The 25,391-nt window shown below is 30.9% G+C and overlaps 1 protein-coding gene across 9 annotated transcripts in view; it reads right to left on the bottom strand.

Moving 5' to 3' along the window:
- LOC113401481 (potassium voltage-gated channel protein Shaker) overlaps positions 1-25,391 on the bottom strand; it is a 347,194-nt gene that overhangs the window by 205,722 nt on the left and 116,081 nt on the right. The window contains exon 1 of one of the 9 annotated variants that reach the window (XM_064220494.1): positions 4,855-4,895. The exons of the other annotated variants lie outside the window; for them this stretch is intronic. Within the exon in view, the coding sequence (XP_064076564.1) occupies positions 4,855-4,880 (26 nt within the window). The 5' untranslated portion in view covers positions 4,881-4,895. Of the gene's footprint in view, positions 1-4,854; positions 4,896-25,391 lie in introns of those variants that run through there. 9 annotated transcript variants of the gene reach the window in all.

Below are 25,391 nucleotides of genomic sequence, written 5' to 3' on the forward strand. Positions count from 1 at the left end.
ATGGATGCTTCTGGAGAAGTAAAATACAGAATGGTTGTAGATTATAGAAGACTCAACGAAATAACTATTGATGACAAATACCCCCTTCCTAATATAACTGACCTATTTGACAAACTAGGGAAAAGCACATACTTTACAACTTTGGACTGAGCTAGCGGATACCATCAAATAGAGATCAACGAATCAGACCGACAAAAGTCTGCCTTTAGCACCCAATCAGGACATTTTGAATTTTAAGAATGTTTTTTGGCTTAAAAACTGCTCCGGCAACGTTCCAAAGAATGATGGATAACGTTCTTAGAGGGTTGCAAGGTATCCATTGCATGGTATACCTAGATGATATAATTATTTTCTCACCGAGTTTAGAAGATCATATCAAAAGTCTTAAAATCGTTTTTGATAGATTACGCAAAACTAACTTAAAGATACAGCTTGATAAATCAGAATTCTTAAATCAAGATCAAAAGGCATGCATAAGTGGAGAAATTAATAGAAATGTAAGAAGTAGGAATTAGAGATCAAAAAACACAGGTTCATATTAAAAACATAAAACGACCTCCACAGGTGGTGCTTGATCATCCTGGTGATGACAAAGAACACCCAATACCTTCGACTCCAAAGAATTGAAGGCAATCCAGGATTATTACCTGTCAAACAACGTCAGGCTTATAATCAAGAAAGTAAATGGATTATTATTAAAATATTAGATCTAAGTATAATTTTTAGAGATTTAGAGTTTAATATAAAGGAATATAATAAATTTGATAAGTTAATAGATGTCGATAAACCTTATTTACATGAATTTACTAATTTCAAATTGCAAGTAGAATATTTAAGAGATAATACTATTGAAAAAGTAAGACAAATAGGACCGACAAAAAATTCAAAAAAGGGTTGTTTAATCCGTTAGGTTCATTTATAAAGGCGATATCTGGTAACTTGGATAACGACGACACAATACATTATGACAATCTGACTAACAAGTTAAATGGCAAACAAAATTTATTCGAAAATAAAATCACTGCTTTCCAAAATGATGGATTATAATATTAATAGTACAGAAATTTTATACAACAATTCATTTATTACAAACGAACGCCTGAAACGCGTAGAACAAATGATAAGAGATATAACAACAAAAGAAAATAATTCTATTTACTCGACTATGTTCTAGGCGCTTACAGCCTGTTCATTAACAACTTTCATTCCATATATATAAAATTAAACGAAATAGAAACCTCTTTAGCCTTTGGTAAAATTTCTGTGCTACATCAATCTATAATAAACTCGACAGAATTGTTTAACATATTATTAGGAATAGCAAAATTTATATATAGATTAATATGCCCTGTAACAGAAAATAATTTAGTTAAAAGAGAGTAAACTCTGATTGTTAAAGCATATGTCAAAGGAAACTAGATTACGTTCATAATGGAAGTTCCTCTCACAGATAATAATACGTATAATTATTATAAAATCTATTCGTTACTATTTTTGATAAAAATAAGAATGAAACTTCCATTATTAATTCCTGAATATCCCTTCCTTATGGTGAAAGGTTCGAAATACTTGCCGATCGCAACGCCGTGTCAGCAACTATCTGGAAATAACCAGTACATGTGTATACGCGACTACAACTTGCACGGAACAGTTGATGCAGTTTCAGAGTAATTTATCACATTGCACGCGTTATACAGTACATATAGTGAAAATAAAAGTTCAATGTCTTTCAACTGCCCACTGGATAATATATTCGCAAAATGAAGAAGTCATGACCTAAAAACTTGGGAACGATCTGTCAAAAACAACTATATCAGGAACCTATCTATTAACAATTGATTCTGGATGCGAAATTCTTATTGGTGACCTTTGTCTAAGCTATATTCAGCATATAATAGAAAGAGAGGTATATAAAGCCACACCAATCGTAAGGTTACCGAAAATAATTATAGAAATACTTCAATTTTCTCTCCGATTGACATCAAAGGAATTAATCTCGATGATGTGACATATCTGTCTACAGTTCTAAAGACAAAAAGTGTTAGTGAAAGTGAAAGTGAAACAGAGCCAATTATAAAAATCAATAGTGTCAGTGTCGGTAGCATAGTTTTATACCTAATATTAATTATTTTATTCCTAATTTTTATTTGTAAGAAATTTAATGTGAAATTTTACGCTATTGCTCGAAACTGTCAGAATCTAAACTCTTCCGATAGTTTCGAACTTAAGGAGGGAGGGACTTAGGGAGGGAGGAGTTATGTTGGCTCAAGGTGTGAGAGCATTACAAGTAAATGCTTGATCAGCATGAAATTAAATTCACACGAATGTCTCCCTGTCGATATATTGCATTCATTCTGGGAATCTCGCATCTTGGGTGGTATATTCAATTTGAATACACTTTGTATTAATTTTACTTCACTTGATCAGAGCATGAGCTTCTGCTAGGTCATTTCATTAATTGTAATTAGTTTAAGTTTTATTATTTTATTAAAGTAAATTTAAATGTTTCTTTTTTAAATTTCTTTTAAAAAAAATCCACCCGCGTTCCCGTGAATTTGTCTACCTACTTGACCGATTGATTATTCATATATGGCTCTTGTCAATATATTGCTTATGTAAAATAAAATAAAAAACTCGAATTACCATTTTGTTAATTCTTATTAGATCCACATCTCTTACCAAGAATGTAGATCATAAATAATGCATAACATTTTCTGTTCCACTCGATTCCCAGAAAATTTTGCTTCTTAAGCTGATCAGCTTTGAAGCTGACAGACAGGCAGATGCAAGATTAATCCTATAAACATTCCGGTATTTTTTTTTTCATTTGATGTACGGAACCCAAATAACTGCGTCGTATAAAATAAATTGACCCGCTTACAATATTCATAAATGGGTTACAAGTATACGAAATTCCGTCGTCTTCCAGCCATAGGCCATATAACTATAGCAAATATGTATATGAAGGCTTACTTGATATTATTAAAGAGATGATACTATATTCCAATACTCGGACGACGCTTTGTGCATCGTATATGACCCTGCAGATCGCTTTCTTAAGACTAGCTAGTATTTTATATAATATATTCTGTACGTACTAGCTGATTCCTACGATTTCGTTCGCAGGCACATTACTAACTGCATTAAAAAATTTATTAATATATTCTTATTTGTCCGTTACTTTAAAAATGTATATATTCCAACGAATTCGATGTAAATTGATGTTTTACTTGACCATCGTAAGTCAAGCAATTAATGCAAATTATGTATTCGAGAATTGTAAAACAAATTAACATATTTATAATATAAATAGAAAATAAATTCCAAAATTGCATTTTATTTTATTTTAGTTAAAATATTCTGATTCTGAAGTTGATCATAATACTTCTTGACTTCGTTGTTGCATGAAACTATAAAATTCTACGAATACGGGTATTAGACAGTTGATGCTACTTCAAAAGACATTGAATATCCAGATAAAGTATATGAATTTGGAATAGAACGATGGTTTTTCATTTTTGAGTTTAAAGTTTGATATTGATTTAAAATAAAAATATAACTTGTCTTATGTAATGATATATGTTAAAAAAACTGTAAAATATATTCAATTTATCCAGCGCAGTCAGCTCTTTGTGACCAGTTATACCGAGTTCTGAGGCTACTAAATTCAAATATCAAAAGTTGCGAACGCAGCGGGTTTCGGAGTCTGGAAATCATGATACGTTCGACCGACAAACTAGGATCTGCATTCGACGCGTCTCGGTATTGGACATCATGATAGTTGTAGCTCACTCTTTATACTAGGTAATAAAAATATTATTTACGAGTGCTTCCGATCACATATACAATGTTCTGATAAACATTAATTCAGAAATAAATAATAAAAAAGGGAGCTGTTTAAATGCTAGAAACACAAGCATGATACGGACTATTATGACCACTAGAAGATACCGACTTGCCAGGTTTTGGTAACCGAAGCGTCCGTGTTTTATGCGTGTGAAATATTCGTATGCTTCCTGTTCTCTCAAACCAGTAATTCAACTGTGTTATCACATGAGAAAAATGACACGACATGACGCGAAAACGTCCCTATCGCGGTTGTGGTATGAACCGTGTTCATTGGTTGTCGAAAATCTACAACTATTTCGTAAAAGATTAATTATCAAAGATTTAAAAAGTAAAACTAATACTAGACTTTGTATGTGTTATTTATTGATTTGGACATAAATCATTGGACAATGTCGTCACCACATATTTGATTAAATCTATTTCGTGTTTGCAACGCGATACCAGTGAGCTTAACAGGCAAAGGATTATATATTTTCGAAATGAAACAAAACCACATACATGTTATGCTAAGTGCGCTTCAATTAATAAACACAGATAATGATGTCACAATTTATCAATATACTCGTAATATATACATGCCATTACGTAATACGGGATTAGGATAAATTATATCATGAAGCCTTAAAAGTACATATTAGATATTAATGTTGATTTAACGGGGAGAATTTCGCGGAATACAAAATTAATTGAAATTATTAATCGATTAATTAACATTAGTTGCTACGTCGACGAGTACAGTCGTCAATATGTAAACTTTTTGTAAATTATTTATATAAAATCCAAAAATTGAAAAAAAGTAATAAGTACTGGAAACAGAATCACAAAGTTTAAAAGGCTTGAAAAGGAAAACTCAATTAATTAATAAATACATTTATAAACATATACTTATACATATATAAATAAGAGGTAAGATTATAATAAATTTAAAGTACACTTGTCATTCCAGAGATTAATGTTTAAAGGCACATTTGAAAGTACGAGCTTTTATCAAATCGGTTAACTTACCCGCCAGCGACCAATATCATCTGCATGGTGCTGTTGAATCCTGTCGAACGCTTTGGATAAATTCATAACTTCACGTCATCACTGCACTTACTAACTCTTGATATTCAGAACCACATAGCCAAGCTAAGACCAAGTTACGTCATATTGTTACTTATGAATCTTCACATTTTGTTAGAGCTCACTCAACTCGTGACTTGCAATCATTTTTTATAGCTTTTTTGATCCGCATCGGAGTTGAACGCTAAAACTAAATTACTTTTAAAGTCAAAGCTTGGATGTTAAAATCATATTACAGTTTTATTTTGTTCTTTTTTTTCATTTTATTTATTAACACTTTACGCACTTTCCACTATTTATAAAGATTTATTTTATTTTTGATAACATGATTGTATCGTTTTTAAATAAATAAAAGCTAAATAAAAAATGTAAAAAAATTCAAAAAACTGCTTTTTCAAAATTGTAAGTAGCATCTATATATATGAACGAATATAGTTTTATGAATTCAAAAAAAAAAAACATCACAAGTTTAATTTAATTGAGAAGTAATATACATTTCATAATTATGTCTCTATGAGCGAATTCGTAGACTGTAACCAGAAGATATTAATTAAATGTTTTAAATTTTATAAAACTATTTCTGTACATGATTCCGTTGTGTTTAAATTTTTTGAATATTTTTTTATTAACATAAGAAGTATTCTACATTTACGATGTTGGTAATTTGTCCTAAATTACATTTTTGGCACTATGTATGAAATATTCCCATTATTTTCTCAATTCTACACAAATGGGTTGCCGCTGACGCAGTCCGTGATTCATCGAAGTTTGAAAATTTCCATATATTTTTATCACACTGTAGAGAAGAAAACTATTTCACAATTTACATAATTGTGCGTTTCGTTATACATATTTTTATAACTTTGGCTCAGAACAATGTCAGATTTTTTAATATATAAACATTCTGCATTTAAACTACAAACCACTGTCTAAGTTGATCTTGAATAAGAGAAAAAAATAAAAGGATGACAACAACGTTATAAATAGTTAAACTATATACTACATTGGTCATATTTATATCTTAATTAATACACAAAAAGTAAATCGCAGAAACTGAATGTTTAAAATTGGAACACGGCTTGTGTTGTTTATAGTGATATTGACAGATAAAATAATAGTGACTGAGTGAGCAACAGATAGGTTCCAAAATGATTGATTTTTTGCGACATTCGAGCTTGTTTTTCCTCTGAAAATACTGGTTTGGTATCAGTGGGGCTTAAAATAGTAAAAATGTTTTGTTGCGGCTGAATTATTATTACTTATTATAATCTAAAACCCGATGACTATACTTATAAAATGAGATTGAGATTAAGAAATATTCATACATATATTGAGAAATATTAATACATTCACTCTAGTATATGTTATAATGTCCAATATATCTTTAATTTACGAATAGTTACTTGAATAGCCGGGTAATTGGTAAATAATTCCTTTTATTACAATTCTAATATCTGTAGGTACTGTTTTTTTTTTAATTTATTTATTTCTCTATCAAAATAACAATATAAATATAATAAATTAAAATAAGACGAGATAAATTTATTTATTCTAGTATCCCATTATATTATGTTTATAAAGTTGATTATTGCGTGTGCACGGCCAAGAGGCCATCTGATTTAAAGTGGTCACAATAATACTTTAGGGACTAAGATATATCTGAAATTTCATCTTACTCATCCTTTAAGATTGAATATATCAATATAAATATAACTCTTTGTCGGTTGAATAAAAATTGAGTGAATGGTACATACTTACAGATAGTACAAAATCTGATCCAAGAAATGATAATAAGTAACAGTCATAGTATTTGCCTGTAAATTTTCCTTTTGCAGGGATAAGGCATCCTCTCCTATTCAAGCAAATTTTTAGAACTTACGCTGTTTCCAATACGCTGATCCAATTAGGGACGGTAGATACATTACGAGATGTTAGATATATTGTGGCAGTATTTCATCACACATGTGTATGTTTGATATATTTTTTTAAATAATATTTTAAATATTTTCATCTGTCATGTTTTTTCACGATGCTGCCCTGTACCGTCAAGCACGAGATGAATTATAAACACAAATTAAGCCCAATAATATTCAGATTTGGGTGCTCTGGTTCGAATCCATGACCTTCGATTAAAATTCTTGTTTAAACTAATCTCTATAACTTTTACATATAAATAAATATTATTTCGTAGAAGGAAAAATGTCCGAAAAAAAAAATCAAACGCTAAATATTTTAAGGCGTAATGTTTGTATATTAATCGATAACAGTTCGGAATCCGTCCATAGGATGGATTTTCATATATCAGACTTAATGCCTTTATTTGATTACGAATTAACTTGTCAAATTAATTTTTCGAATCGAAATATAAATCTCTGTATTTCGAAACTGTTCGATGCTTAAAACAATTATCGTTACTTAATTTTACGTACATTCGAAATTAAAAGGTATATTTGTAAGTAGTGAACAATATAAGAGTTTATTATATTTATTCCAAACCACTCGAAACATTGTATCTTTCAACGCAATACGAAAAAATTGGTAAAAACTTAAGTACGCCAATTTTTTTTTTATCTTAAACATGCCTACTAGCAATTGTCCTTACGGTCAGTAGTCAACACTACTTATAGACATTGTACTGTAAGATTATTATAAACGAATCCTTAAGTAACCAATGCGTCACCAGCCTTGGCAACTAGGGTGTTATATCTTAGACTTTAATTAAACTAACACTCTTCCTTCGTACGGAACACGACAATACTAATTGCTACTTAGCAGTTGAATATGAGTGACTGTTATGGACACTGTGAAACATTTATAAAAGTTAAATATTGCCAGATAATGACAAAACAATTCTGAATTAAATATGTCGAAAAACTAAAATTTTGATTGATTTAAATTAAATATATATGTCACCGAAAAATCGTAAATACCGTTAGATTATAATCTATCTCGCGATATTGTGAACTGACGAAAGACTTTGAACCGTAACATATTGTTTACAATTTAACGCATTATTTTTCGTTAGTTTATAATCTATCGAAGTACTTTACAGTTAAATTATAAAAACTCTAACCTAACCGAACCAAATTATTATGAACTATCGAAATTGTATATGTTTTATTGTGAACATTCAGTTCGCAAACTTTCGACAGTTTACAATTGCAATTATAACATACATATTACAATTATAAGTAATTTCATACTATAATTTCCATAGTGACATGGTCATTGACCTCTTGCACGGAAATAAATAATTGGCGAAAGAAAAAGCAATTTATATGGTGATGCGTAAAACGAACAACGCAAATACCTCTTTCACTCAATTCATATCACATGTATATCACGAAATGGAATGCAACAGAATAATGCAATGACAATGTTAATATACTTTGAATTATCCTATGTAGTTATCTGTAATATCAATTTAAGGTTAATAAACCTCATTAATATTATAAATACTATAGTTATTATAGTTACTTATTCTTGCCACCATTCCATGCGGTCAAGATTTATACAGTAACTTTTTTTAATTCATATTTGTATATATATTTAAGCACCTAATGTTATCAATTCTTATGTTATTTGTCTTATATAAATTTTATTATTTAGACTTAACTATTCAACCGATTATCTATCAATTTTGCGTGCAAGTGAAGCGGTACAGAACAGACACTGCCCCTTTCTGATACGTAGGCGAAGGGCAGCGCAAACATCGTTTCTTATATTTATACAATGTATTGTGACTCCATAGTGTCTCATATCACTTCTCTGTAAACAGGACAAAGCTACGCACAATAAATAAATATAACAATTTACATTACGGATATGTTATCCTTTGTTTTATATAGACTCAACCTTAACTCGTCAGATTAAAGCTTCTCGTTTTCGGAATAGATGCAATAAAGTGTCCTCATGTGTAATGTTCAGAGGAAAATGTGTTTTATTCCGTAAACAGTAAGTGTTACTATATTCCGTGGTACCGAACAAACCGTCGCCGTTACGTCGAGACTAGCTGGCGTCTCCGAGATCAGTCATGATTAATACACAAGGATACTAGTAGTTTTTCTTTTGAATTACAAAAATATAACGTTGATTAGTATTTTTTTTTTGGTCGTTCAAAATGATCGGTGCATAACTATTTATTATATACGCTTATATTTTGAATGGTATAGTTATATTTCATGAACATGATATTGTAATAGATGCAAAGAAAATAATAAAATTAAATACACTGTAATATTAGATATTAGTCAACCTTATCTAGGTCCAGCGCTTAAAACATATGAGCCATAAATGAAGATTGCAGGTTTAAAACCAAGCAAACACCACTGCCATCATATAAATAAAAATTAAATATTTTAAGATAAAAAAAAAATATCACCATTAATATGATTAAAAAAAATTAATAGTTGTATTCGCCGGTGTATTTCATCTTGTGTTTGCCGATGAAGAAAAAAGGATGTGTTGAATGAAAATCTACCACCAAAAACCCGTTTTAGAGTGGCGTGGTGGAATAAACAAAGGCCTTTCTTCAAAAGGAAAGTTTACCTTTACCTTTGCCTTTAAGTGCTTTCCGTTTCTCCTGGCGGTAGTTTGTGACTCCTTGCAGAGAAGACACACTCACTTGCTTAAGGATAATTACCGCTTGGGGTAGCCCATAATCCATGGGACGATTATTGTAAAATTTGTAGTAGGTAGCAAATTTTCATTATGTCTATGAAATGACATCAATATTTTCGGCATTTTGGGTAGATGCTATAGTGATTAATCTAACTCTTCATACGCCGAAGTATAGGATAGCGAAACATTAGATTTTGAATCTAAAATTGTATAATAAATTTAAAAAATGGCGACAAAATCAGATCATTATACTAAATATACGAAGTGCTCCTAAAAATATCATAAAAGAACGCACCGGCCCTAAAGTTTTGCAGGCGAGGCAAAAGCCAAGTTCAATGTGGTTAAATTTCTCAAATTATCCTTTGGTAATTATTTTGAGGCACACTTAAGAAAAAACAAACACATGTTCAAGTACTTCTAAAAATGAAAAGTACCAAGTGGAGAAATCCTTTCACAAAATCCAATTCGATTGCTGTAAAAAAAACCAAGGTTCGTTTATCATACTAAAAGAAAAGAAAACAATAAAAAACTTTATATAGCATATTTCTTACAACTAAGCCTAGTGTCTCACAACGTACGTGTTCACAATGTTACACGTTACACTGAAACCTCGATGACGTCAAATATTTGCTTCAAACTTTGTAAATGTTAATGCTTCATGTTTTCAGACTAGAATAAGAAAATGGCGCTCCTGAGCTCGTTCAAACTCGATCAGCGTCAAAACTGCTATTATTGTTCCAGGGCTAAAGGCAGGAAGAAGAGAGAGAAATATGACTTTTTTGAAAATACCTATTACTTCGAATGTGGTTTTATATTTAGGTTTAATATTACTCAATATTGTTTTTAAATTATTCTTTTTTACAGTTTCAAACTCCGCTACATTCTTGTTGTTATTATGTTATCTTGTTATACATAATTATATTAATAAATTTCTATTAATATATGAGTATAGATCTATCGTACATTACTGTATCATGTTATAATATATAATTATCAATAGATAAATCGATAGAAAAGAATCGAAACACACTTAAAAAAAAATAGTTAGTGAATTCACATCGAGATTTTAGATCCAACTCCAGATATACTTGTTCATTTAAATATTTCGTAAGACGTCTCAGCATCCGTCTTTTCATCTAAAAGCCGATTAAAAATGTTATATTTTCTTATCTTCTCTTGTTTATTTAAAAACTACCTAACTTTGCCCTCGTCTCTCGAGTACAGTCAATGCACGAAGAACTCGTACTAAATTAGTGTCCAAAACTTTTGGCTGCTTCATGAGCAAACATCTCTCAAGTTTTATGGAGTTTACGAGTCAGGAATATGTGTCCATAGTGTCTGATTTGTCTTTAATAATATAACGATATTTAATAGAATAAATACAATAAAAAGGGGTTAGCAAAAATATTACAAAAAATTAAATGCGATGTAAAAATCTATTTTTATTGAGCCAATTCTTGGTGTACTACTAGTTTACTAGTTACCATAAAAATTGCATTATCATTATCAACAACATGAAAAATTTCAAATCCATAGAATAAGGTTATAATTCAGCTTGCAAGATTTGACTCAAACAAACAAACATTGGTAAATAAAAACTTTAAGAAATATATCTCGGAAATCAGTGAAGGACATGCTGCATGCTTGGAATTCAATGCACGCTTATAAATGCGAAATGACGATACCTTCTATATTCAGAATATGTACAATACCTACTATTGTAGGAAGTATAATCATTAATTAAATATGTTATCCTTTTCTAACATTTTCGAAACAGCGAAACAAAGTATAATTAGTGTTGTTTCTAGAAGAGATCCAGTATTAGCCTCGACGACCTCGTGGTTAGAACATGTGCATCTTAACCGATGGTTGTGGATCCAACCCAAAAAAGTGCTAATAAAATTTCATGTGTTTATAATTCATCTCGTCTTTGCTGGTGAAGGAAAATCACCTAGTTTCTAATGGTGTAAATCCCGAAGTCACAGGTTCCAATACTTGGGCCAGTAATAGTAAGTATATTTAGTTTTATTGTCAAATATATTTGTTGTAGACTAAAGTTTGACATGACTGTGTTTAGTTTTTATTCATATAAAAAATCTGATAAATGGCAAAAGTCATCGTCTAAAACGACTCAGATTTCCATTACCAAAACATGCGCGAAATCGTGCCGTTTGATTGTTAAAATTACTAAAAACGAGTTTAGTGATAAAGTTTAATTTTGAATTAGTGATCAGGTGTCGCATATGTACATATACCTTATCAAGGATATGTATATCTTTAAAGTGATTGTTTATGCAAATTATGTTGTTCAATACTTGGGACCTAGTTATTAATTTTTCGAATAATCGTTCGATACAAATGTATAAATTTTTCGAGAAGTAAAACTTCAATAAAACTTGCTTTATAATGAAGCCGTGAATCATGAAATGGTAATATGTATGTTACAGGCTTACGAGTGACTCTTCAATTTCCAACAAGACAAGCAAAGCAAACATTTGAAGATATGGAAGCAAACTTGTACGGTACAAATGCAATTTAATGCTTTATAATATATAATCGACTTCCATGTTAAGGCTTAAGCGCAATATCTGTCCCTAACTATTTCAATAATATACTACAATAGCAGATATCAAATGCTATCTTGCGGTATATATATTTGATGTCTGGTACAAGATTATATTACATGTCAGATTAAAGACAGCTTTGGTTCGTTATTAAATCGCTAACGTATATTACCAGTACGTTAAATTTAACCGCGAATCTACGGAATAAAGGTGCGTAGACATAGATGTAGGATCGACATACGGATTACCATAAAAATATTAATCTATACCAATATTATATACGCGAAAGTAGCTCAGTTTGTTACCTCTTTACGCTTAAAACTGCTAAACCGATTTCGGTGAAATTTGGTACGTAGATAGTTTGAGTCCCGGGGAGGGGAAGCCTTTTTAATCCCTCGAGAGGTTAAATGCAGAGTTTGTCTGCTATAAGTAAAGTTTTAAGAATATTGCTCGTTGTAAGACATGAAAAATCATTTATGACATAATACATTACGATGTTCCTGTATCTGTAATTCCAGAAATTACATTGACTTACCTACTTTTTAAATAAGAACATAGCAATAATAATAATTAATAAATATTACTGTTTAGCATTAGAATGTTTAATGCGTGTGAAAAACTCAATGACATTCTATTGGACGGGCTCAGACTTTGAACCCACGATCTTGGGAACAGTGGCCGTATAAGCTAGCTAATGAACCAACTAGCCTTTTTTTTGCCTTTATCTTATTTATTGGTAGTTTTAGATATATTGGAAGATACTTGAATAAATAACATGAAAAAACACGTATTGCTTGCGTTTATTACGGACTCGAACTACCTATCGTTATATATATGTATTTAAAGTAGGTATTTGTAATAAAAAATACGTTAAGTAAAAACACTGTTAGGCCAAGATCTTATATCTGTTTGAGGCAAAGACATAGTGCTTATTTGACCACGCTACTATAATGGCGTAGTCTGGAGTTCGACCCCAAAACCTCGGGGTCTGAAGTCTTAAAAACGACCCCTAAACTAACAAAAAAGTCAAATGAGTTGACAGTTATACTATATAACCTATAGTCTAAATACTAGGTTCTGGTTTTTTATTTTATAGGCTTCAATAACGCTTACGAAACAGTAATAACGATTAGTTTGAAATAGTGTTTTTTTTTTAAATCGCACGCTAGGCACTTGTTATTGAAAGCGTTTGACGTATGTATGTATTTCAAAGAGAGTTAATTATGACAATTTTCAAACATGTATTCACTAAAAAAGGTTTTCCTGACGAAGGTTTTAACGATCTACTCCAATATTCCAATACGCAGAAATAACCAAAACATTTACGTAAAAAATCCAATTAAGAGTGTCACATAACATCACTCTAGCAATGACCTATCGTAATACTTCAATGAAAGTATATTCTGCAATAAAAAATTAAATCTCATCATACCTCTTTTCTGTTTTATTTAAAATGTAACATTTTTACAAAAACAAATATAATTGTGTATAAGTTAATATAATTGTGTATAATCTTTATAGTATAGAATCTGTTACTTTTTAGAAATATGTTAAAGAGAGTCCAAAAGACTAAGTTTTTATGTATTTTATACATAATATATTATTGTAATTAACCTTAAAACCATCTTAATTTTTAAAACGATAGTTTTAATATTGATGTTAGGAGAAAGTGCAATAATACTTTCGATATCAATCTATTTACAAAAGTTCTTATTCTTCTTTAGAATAAGGTTATGGAGCTAAATCCACCACGTTTCCTCCATGCGGGTAATAAATACATACAATTGTTAGTGTTATCGAATAACCTAGTAGTAACATAGGAAAATATATATAATGTATATTAATAAATAGATTGATATTACTGAATCATTATTTATGTAACAATGTTGTTAAAATTCACGAGTCTTAAGAACCGATAGTTTTCCAACATGAGATAATTACAAATGCATTGCATCCAACAATTGGATGTAAACGAGCAGCTTTATTTCGTACAGTGGTGAGAAATAGGATACATACAAAGCTGATAAGCTGATAACCGATTGGTCAAAGACAATAGAATCACACGATCGAACGAAACTGAATAGTTCCACGCAGTTCAATCATTCAATACTGTCTCCTGATAAGCTATATATCCATAGAATATAAGGATATGGAACAGGTTGTGTATGTATACATGTGTGAGTTTGTTTATTGGTTTAGTATTCAAGTCTCAGTATTGAAATAGTTTTAATAATAATATGTTTTTTATTTAAATATAATCGCGTAAAACTCTTATAGGCAAAATAATTTTCATAGCAATGATTTTTTAAACGATTATACTTCGACAACTCAACATACATGACCCACAATACTATCGATTTTACCATGATAATTTCATACTTGTCTGTTTGACATTTGGATGCAATAAAACATAATTGGATAATACGGATAGAAACTTGAAATAATTGAAACTGTAGCAGACCATACTAAATTTAATTTTTTATGTTCTAAATGTCAAACATACTACTTTTTCAGACTTTAATGTGTATTATTTATAGATTTTTTTATTATAAGCGAATCTACGTATTTGTGCAAAGTAAAGAATCATATAACATTCGTGTGGATGTGCTTTTTAATTTGAAAAATACGTCGGGGCATGGAAATAAAGCCGAATCGTATACCGTGACGGTAAACGGCATGACGTTCTTTTATCTGCCGTCACGCATCTGACGTTCTTCTACCTCCTCTCTCCACCGCTCTCGTGTATATAGTATATAAAAATACATTTATTTAATTTACTAAACTCTAATTTTTATACCATATTTTTATAATGGCTTTTTTATTTCGATAACCACCATCTTCGATGTTTCATAACTGCCAAGCTGCCAGTGACGATCTGGTTTTTTCATTTGCCGTCATAATGAACCGCTGGTTAACACAATTAGTATTAGTAAGTCGATATAAATTTTATTACTATTTAAAGGCACCTATTCCTATTCTTGCTTAATGTAAACTTCGCGTAAGTCTTATTTTTTTACAGTTAGTATAGACAATGTAATTTTGCGGATCGTGATTCAGCTGCTTTGCAATTTAACTATTGAATCTCCTAAACTATTCTGAGCGATCACGAAAAAGTTACGTAGAATTTCAATTGCATAACTGACTGAAACATTTTTAATTAACATATTTAAAACTGAATTTGTTTGGAGTAGCAACGGAGAATTATTAACAAACAACAAAACATTTAGCGAGTATATAAGGATAAAATTCAAATTTAAAATAGGTGAAAAATTATTTCAGATTTGACCCCAAAATGGTATTACTTAGTATCATACTATCATTGCGTGTAGAACAAAGCGCGTTTTATATTACAAGTATAACTCGTGTTTTAACTACGATCGTTTTGCCGGAGGTTTCACTGCCCAAGGTCGTTAAAAAAATTACTACAGTTAGTGTATATAAGACATTATGTAAATAATATATTTAATGAAAATTTGCTTGAGCAAAGTTTTAATTTTTGTTTATTCAGTTTAAGTGATGGTCTTAAAGTATAACAATACTATATTATGATATCGAACACTTTTACTTGGTGGTACAACCCTCTTAGCATATATTACACCGCTAAGCAGCAATACTTTTATACGGTTGTGTTCTGGTTACAATGGTACAAAACACAAGGGGCATGACATCTTTGTACCCAAAGTCATTAGCTCATATAAGGAACGGTTAAAATTTCTTACGGTGCCAATGTTTAAGCATAACTCTATTATAAAAACATAAAAAACTGAGCCTAAATTAAATAAAAGCGATCACTATCAACATTTCCGAAGGCTAACTGAATAATTGTTTAATGTTCACAAATTGTAGCATATCTTAAAAAAATAAATCGTCACGCTCATCCAAATATTTACAAAGAGACGGACAACAACATATTTGGTTAAATAAAAATAGATATCAAATATGTCTCTTTTATTACGAATTATATTTGTACAAAGAATCAATCAATAAAATAAATATGGTGCATGACAAAACTGTATGAAACAAAATTCGCTTGTAAGTGGACGTTAAAATTTAATGTTGCAAATACATTAAATTATTATTTGCTCTTGTCAAGGTTGTTATTTGAAATTGTTATTTGTTATTGATTAAATGTTATATCAGTTATTTTTAACGCTCCATAAATAATAACAGTTAACGGAAATAGATTAATGATTACAAAAAAATTTGCCGAAATCATTTAAGATCAGATATTACAAAAGTTTACATATATTAATAGAAAAAAGTAAAAAATATATTTATTAATAGGAAAAATTAAAGACCGTTGTAGGCCGTTCAATTGTTGATATGAGAACTACAGTTAGTGTTTAAATGTTGAGTGAACTAGTGTAATTTCAGATACAAGAGAAATAACAACTAAGACCCCATTGTTGAGTGCTATTTATTTATTTACAGTGATAGTGTATTTGGGCGATGGTGACTACTTACCTTTATTAGGTCCATTTACCTAATAAATAAATAAAAACTTATTTACATCTACAAAAGTAATTGTAATTCTATTGATGTAATACGTAACGGGCTGATCTCAAAGCAATGTTCTTCGGAAAATCTAGAGTAGACTCTGCTTCAGAAAGACTGGAGAATGACAGCCGGGATAACAATGCGCTGCCGTACATACGAACAATGAGAGGATAAATGACTTTTTAATACCGAGAGAGTGTGTGTGTGTGTGTGAGGGAGAGAGAGAGAGAGAGAGAGAGAGAGATCTATAGAGGCGCGAGCAGATAGCAATATTGGAGGAGCCACTGATGCCTTACATTAATAACCTCTTAGATCAATGCTCAGGAATGTGGGAAATTATATTAACTGCTGATAGGTAGGCATCCATTTGCTCGACACAACGACTTTTTTACATGAAACAAAACCGTACGAGAACTCGATTTGGCTTAATTTAAGGACACCTGTTGTGCATACTTGAATACGACGTAGTTCTGCGCTTCGATAGCTCTCACTTTCTCGGTGTCATCTCACGCGTGAACAAAAGATTGGTACTCACATCGAGGAAGAATTTTGAGGGGTTAAAAGTACTCTTCGAGCTCGAGGTGTTACTAACAGTGCCTTTGGATAGGGTCTAGATATAGATAATACAAAGCAATAAGCGGAAGATGGCATGGCTGTGGATGATAAAAAAATCCGTAGATGGTACCTCATTTTTCATTAAAACGGTTATCGTATTGATAGTTATTAATAGAAAAAATTAAATGAGTGTATTAAAAAAAAAACCCTACTAAAAATATATGCCGACAAGATCATACAATCTTAATACGACTAAACCCAGTTTATAAACTTACCGAAATATACTTAATGTAAAATAACTTAGGAATTTAAATCAAAAGTATTTTTAATTGATTTCTGTAAAAGTTATTTGAACGAAGAATAGTTCTGGTTGTAAAATATTATATAATTAATAAGTCAACTAGATCGCTTATATTATTCTTCACAATGAAACTATACCAAGTATGCACATAGTTCCATTAAAAGTTAATGGATTCTACCATTCTGTACAGCTACTTTCAATTCAGTTTATTAATTTATTTACACTCCATTAAAAAAAAAATACCATATAATCCTTACAATATATCATTTTAAATATTCTGTGCGTAATTTAAAAGTCCGGTTGCTCGAACAAACTTTTCCATAATTTGTATTACATTGGCACTTTTCATCCAAAACTTACCTAATTTTTATTTTAGAGAATAACAGATTCAATACACTGTTACTTTAAAGAATAATTGAAAATACGCAGAATAAATATTACTAGATTTTTTTTAACTATTTTAATTTGTGGTACTTATTATGATGAATACTATTTTATCGTAGTATCATCGATATTCACGGAAAAACTCCGGTCTCCAGAGAGTATGTTAGTAGAACTAATATTTATATAAATTTTCTTAATAAAGGACATATTTATAAATAATTGTTTTTAAATCTGGTCAGAGACGGTATAGGTCCTAAGATTACTATAAAAATATGTATCTCTATAAATTTTGATTTACAAAATATTTTTACGCGTCTAAATAAACGTTTTATTAACTGTTCATAGATTTTAATGGTGTAGTTCGAATTAGTTCAAATTGATTCAATAAATTACAAACAAATCCTATAATCCTTTTTTGTTAAATCTAGTCTTATAAGAACAGAACGTAACAGGCGGCTTTGTCAAAGAAAAGCGAACCTACGATTATTGGCTGAGATTCACAAGACACATTCAATTTATACAAGAAATAAGAATAAACTTGTAACCCCTACTTTCCGTTTGCATACGGTAAAGAGAACGTTTTTGGGCAATGGTATACACATATATAATTAGATACCGGGAAATGTAACCAATTTACCATTTACGAAATTTAAAAAGTTTATTAAAACTAAATTAATAAATAAGTCTTTTATTCATTATAAGAGTACTTTTTAGAAAAAAACGCCTGGATTTAGGTTCGAGTTCCATCACAGGACACTAATTATTGTAAAAAAAAGCATTGTTTATCTGTTTATTTGAAAAGAGCAACTATGCGAGTTTCTTGCCGTTTCTTCTCGCTGGAGGCTGCTTTCCGAAACGGTGGTAGTATTTTAATATTGACGATTCAAAAACGCTTTGTTGTGAAGTTTACTTGAATAAACTTGATTTGATTTGATTTCATTTACCCTCTTTTAAAACTGACGTGATAGTTAAAAGAACTAGACAAGGGTTTCGAAGTGTTGACTATTATTTATACTATGTAACTGATTACGTGAAGCTAAATTTTTAACACGAGTATACAGGGACGTAGCTTTGTCGTCGTCACAAGTCGAAAAGGCGCAACGCCTACACAATTTTAAATTAAATTCCTATTTGCCGCTTAGTTAATCGTATATTCTGGTGAAGTGGAAATAAAATAACATTCTTAAGCTTTTTAAAAAATTAAGAAGGATGAACGAAAAACATCTTGTATTCTAGTAAAACGCAATCCATCCCCTTTAATATGGGTCGGTGTAGTCTTAAACTCGGATACTCATCCCTTGCCTCACCGGAAGATGAATGGACTGTGTGTGTGTTCGGTTTTCCTCTTGCGTTCTACCCAATGGTACTTATTAAATTAAATAAGTATTCAATAATTATATTCACATTTATTTTTTATAAATTATATTTACATCTTTATATCACAATGTAGATATATAATAAAATACATAATTAAACTGTTAAACCTGTACGGTGTAGTAGTGGCAAGTAAGAGCCTTGCGATGTGTTGCGTGCGTCAAGGGCATCAAGTAAGATATACCATTTTATGCACTCGGTGTAATCGTTACCGACCTAGAAATCCAGCTTAGGAAATAGGCGGAGGTTAATCATAAAATATTCTTAGATGATTAGTGAGATTCCTGAGTTTCTATTTTTAATTAAAATGATTGACTGGTATTTCGTTAAAATTCATTTTATAGTGATTTTAAATAGGATTTTATTTTTATGAATACGGTAAATAATACAGGTTAGTTTATATGCATTACAAAACTATTTTTATGATATAGGTAAGCGGAAAAACAAATCAATCAACAAGCATCTGATGGTAAGAATTTTATACATTGGCGCTGTAAGAAACATTGACCATTTCTTACACCGTCAATACGCTACCAACCTAGGGAATTAAGACGTTATGTCCCTCGTGCCTGTTATTATACTGCCACACTCACTCTTCAAACTGGAAAATAAAAATACTAATGATTGCTTGGCAGAATTGAATATACATATAATGAGTGGTGGTACCTACCTAAACGGGCTTGCACGAAACCCTAAGAGGTGGTACCTACCTAAACAGGAATGAACAAAACCCTACGAACAAAATATATAGTAAAAATTCTCTTTTGTGTCATACCACATCACAAATTTTATTACAGTAGATTTTTTTTAATTACATTTTATGTATAAACTAGCTGTACCCGCGATTTCGTGCGCGTTTTAATTTAACAAAAAGTTTCAGTTCGCAGATTTTACTGTAACTTATTAATTCTGTATTAGGCAGCTTTTGTGATATTAAGTCGTTGGTAGGAGACACCTAATGTGACGGTGGAGTGGTGGCAGCGTGACTTTATATATAATTCTAAAATAAAAGTAGCCTAAGTTACTCCTTATTACAACTGCTATCTGGCAGTGAAAGTCCCGTCAAAATCGGTCCAGCCGTTCCAGAGATTAGCCGGAACAAACAGACAGACATACAGACAGACAGACCGACAAATAATGTAAAAAAAACATTTTTTTAGTGTATGTACGGTGTATATATACATATGTACATATTCATTTAATAAAACACGGTTATTTTAATATTACACTGTTTGTAATATTAAAATAGCCCCGTTACCGCGCTCCAATTTTATTATATGTATAGATTTCCGTAGTCATAGTTGTATGGTTTCTGAAATGGCCAGTCGCTTTGTGCAGACAGTTGAGGCTTCTTAAAGCCGTTGTCTGTAGACGAAACTTACATTCGGTAACTCATTTTCGGCTCTCTTTTTCTAAATATATTAAAAAAGAACTAAAACAAGCTTAAACTAAAATCTTTATTTGATTGTTTTTTCGGCTTAAAAAATGTACAGAAAAGTGACGTACTTCATTTTACATTCAAATTTCAACTTTTAACATTTAGTACTCCTATTATTAATTAAACTTGCAAATGACTTTTCTTATACAGTTTTAAGCGCTAAATTTATTTTATAAGATTTGGAAATATGTTAAAAAAAATAACTCCAGATTCGTATCTGTAGAAACTACATTCCGATATCTTTACGTTGAATCTTGTGAAAGGATTCTCAAGTGTTTGTTTGAGAGACTTATTACAAGACCTGTTTTGAAAACGATTGGTTTCTTTTTGTTATTTATTATAAAGTTTCTTTCGAAATTTATTAGTTTTATCACGTTCTCTACAGAACTCTAGTTGAATAATAATTGGAGCACAAATTACTTCTCATCGTTTAATTTATTTTCGAATTTGTCACCACGAATTTCGCTCCAAGGGCACATTACATTAATTTCGATGTCATCCTAGCTATGCCTTAGTGTGACATCGATATTTATTTAATGGGTTAATAAGGTCTTTTAAAAAAAGAATAAACAACTAAATGTATATTAGGTACGGCTATGAATAATAGGAGTCTTCAAGAACGTGACAGTTTTAACAAGCTGATTCATATGTTCGTCTGACGACATTTTTTTTCGTCTAGAATATAATGTTCTGTTATTTCGGTCGTTATCATGTTGCCCTTTTGTTTCCGATGTTCATGTCGCTTGTTTTATTTTGCATATTCGACTTTATGATGCTTCAAAGCTGTGAGCTTACGTTACCATCACTGTTTCAATGTTGGATTTTTTCGAGCTGCGTTTTCATTAAACAGTCGCAGAAATTACTTTTCTTTAATATTAAAACTGAAGAATTAAAACTGTCATTTAATTTCTTGTCTTATTAACAATATATATATATATATAAGAAATACTATGAGTATTCAGGTATTTATAATTCTATAAGTTTAAATTTGCTACGTGACTGAGAAAAATATATGCTGACGACGTTGACACTCAAAATAATCACCAACTTCAAAATATTATATCAACAAGTCTAAATGTCGCTTTATACAGGTGCCGATAATTTCAACGCTTTATACTAATTAAAATCATTATCCTTTTTTATTATGTCGTTTTAATGTACTAAATAAATACATTAATAAATATAGAGATATCATGCGTATATTGATATTTGTATGTAAAAGTATACCTTCTTTTCTAGTCGGGTAATGTACTTTACTTTAATATTAATCTTATATTTAAGTAGGAAAAACATATTCATAAATATTTACTTTTGACATTTAAAGATTATATTTTAACAATTACTAATACTTCAAAACCTATTTAAGATAGTAAAACTGAATGACCAAATATAATATATTATGATTTTGAATGCAGAAACGAACCTAAGTTCCTTGTTATGATATCGTGGTCTGCGCTAGACATGTTAAGACGTGACCTTTATACTATACTCATGTAAACTTAAAGCTCGTTTTCAAAAGATTCACCTTACAAAGTAAAATTTAATCCAATGCATTGAAATAGATTAAATGCTTTGTACATTTAAACGCAACGGATAAACTTATTTTCGAAAATGGAATTTTAAACTGCATTGTAATTAAATGACATGAGAAATTACAACGATTTTAAATTTATTATACCTACCCTTCACCGAATCCGTAAATGCTGGTCTAGCGATTAATTCCTGGTCCCTGAGTTCAAATGCATAGTGCGAGCAGAAATTTCTTGTTACTAGGTTTTGGGGTAAAACATCTACTGGTGTCCTTAGGGGGTTAGAACGAGGCGTATGCCGCGATTTCAAACTGTATAATACTCTCCGATGGTACTATACATGGAAAAATAATAAATCAATTAATCAGTATGTTTTTCACTCTTAATTTTTTTTGTATATATTACATTTAATAATTAATAATGAATCTACCGGGCGTCCGTGACGGCCTTTTTATTTTCTGTCAATAAATTCTCAATAGATGAGTTTAAAAGCTCGCAGTATTCAAATTATTTCTCTCTATTTGCTGGATAACCGTGTTTTCAGCTTACGACAGCGAACGTATAGTTTGTGCACTGAGTTTTAAACTTATGTTCTAGTTATGTTCTATAGAATTTCGTGTGCAATTAGCTGGTTTCCGTTAGGAATAAACTCCGTAGCCAGTATCGGTTACGAAGACTTCATTATATTTACTTATACAAGTATATGTGTCCAAAAAATTATTAATTTTATTTTCTATACGTAATACGTAAATTAATCATAACTGCTAAAGGTATACGTAACATATCCCTTAAGTACGAAATTATATTTTCGTATAAAAAGTACTTGAATTGTATTTTAAACGGCATATTATTAGAATATTAAGTTTTCTACTATTTTCAACGTCACCCACCTTTACTATACGGCTTGCACGCCCTTGTACTCCTTTTCCAGTGTAAATGGTTAGTGTCAGTACAAGGAAAGAATATGTATATTTTAAAATGTCAAGGTTAGTTAACCTCAACAGTAACAACGAGCGATTAGGTAACCGCCATTACGCTTTTAAGCCTTGGACTGATGTCATACCAATTCCAAGTAAACTATTATTTAATTGAGTCAAGATATGAACATTGAACATTCATCACGTGACCCATTTAAAACGTAGTTCCAGTAGAACGTTTATATTCAAGTAAATCTCGTTATTTAAATACTTTTGTCCTTATCTGGATATGAGACCTGGATTCCGGGCCACTTCTATGATAATTTTAATTATAATCAGTTCATTTGTTTTATCGTAATGATGAAACAGAGTCACATTCGCATTTTTGCATCAATTAAATAAATATTTTGAGTAACAAAAACATTGAAATTACAAGTAAAGAACTCTCTCTCTCAAGACTCTTTAGTATTATTTTTACTATGTCAAGTTTTATGCACATAAGAAATAACCATTAAAGAAACAATGGGCTTCTTTCTTAAGGTTTAAAGGATTAATTTGTTAAAGAAGAGTGATTCTTTAGGTTAATCTATACTAATATAATAAATGCAACAGTCATTCTCTCTGGCACTTTTTCACGGCCAAACCGCGGAAGCGAATTTGATATATATGTTATAAATACAAGCTCGTACTTCAAGGAAGGATATACACATATTTTTTCATGTTTAACACCTGATAACCAATCCTTAAAAAGAGCGAAGCCGCTGGCGACAACTAGTCTACATATATTATCACCAACCGCACCCAATCACAAGGCGTAAATATTTTTTTTAATATTATTAAATACCTTTGAAACCTACTGTATATTATACGTCGTATATACCAAGTAGAACTTATGAGCAACAAAAAATAAAAATAATATTCACAGCTAGAATATTAAAGATACACTTAATGTGAATCTTGTAAAACTCTAAAATTATTATAATATTTTTTATTAAATAATACATAAACGTAATAATGAATTATGCACAAAGCGTCGAATGATTCATCGATATAACCATTGTGATTACGTACGATTCCTGTGTTTGAAAGTTATTCTTAACAAAGGAATTTTTATTAATTAAGAGAAATATCTCGAGCACACTATTGAACTATTTATAAAACAGAAAGTTGACTTCGATTGTTTGCAACGCCAGCGTGTGGAAAACAAAATCGTCCAGGCAAAGCTTTGTCATTTAGTTTAGTCACGCGTGTGTTACGTAGGGACATCCTACACGTTCATTGCATCGAAATACTGTTTCGTATTAACTTTCTCAATTTTGTGAATTCAATGGAAATTTTACGTTACCGTTTATATATTTGTTCATCATAACCACTCTACGTTTATGTTCGCCTGGTACTTATACTAGGCCGTTACCCTTGTTTTACTGCTAAAAAGCAATTAATAAGTATTGAGGCATTCTAGTTTTGTGGATGGCCTGTAATGATGTCTTGCTAGATGATGTGAGACCAGCCAATTATGCATGGCATATTTTACACACACACACAGGTGCACTCTCTATTTCCTCACTCACATAATCCGATGGGACGGCAAATGCGACACAACCGAGCAAAGTTCAGGCGCAGGAGCAACGGCTTTACGCACTTGACAGAGTCACGGAGTGCGTACACGCACACACTTCCAACTTCTTAACAACATTCTCTTTCAACAACAGTAACAACTCAGTGTAGGATATTACTATTTTTTGATAAAAACCAGTATCTACTTAATACGTCGCGGGATATTCTCTCGCATGTAATTCTTGTGTACCCATCGACATTATTTATGTTTCACTTTCGATTTAAAATATTTACTATGTAAAATGGAAGCACAAACATTGTTTGAATACTCTCCTAAAAATATATAAATTAAAGTCGAATTACATTGGTTGTATAAATAAAAAAAATATTTTTTTAAATACCGGCCGTATTATAATTATTATAACCTCCTAACTAAATCTAATCTCACAGAAGAGCCATATGCGCAGGATATATAAAAGCGCCTAAGTGTTCCGCTCCCGTGCCTTAGAAAGATAGTTTTTTATTTTTTTTTTATATCATAGGTGGCAAACGAGCATGAGGCTCATCTGATGGAAAGTGACTACCACCGCCCATGGACATCTGTAACTCCGGGGGGCTTGCAGGTGCGTTGCCGGCCTTTCAGGAAAGAGTACGCTCTTTTCTTGAAGGTTCCCAAGTCGTATCGGTTCGGAAAAACTGTCGGCGAAAGCTGGTTCCACAGAGTGGTTGTGCGAGGCAGAAAAT

The sequence above is a fragment of the Vanessa tameamea genome, chromosome Z, assembly GCF_037043105.1.
Source record: "Vanessa tameamea isolate UH-Manoa-2023 chromosome Z, ilVanTame1 primary haplotype, whole genome shotgun sequence".
NCBI classification, from domain to species: Eukaryota; Metazoa; Arthropoda; class Insecta; order Lepidoptera; family Nymphalidae; genus Vanessa; species Vanessa tameamea.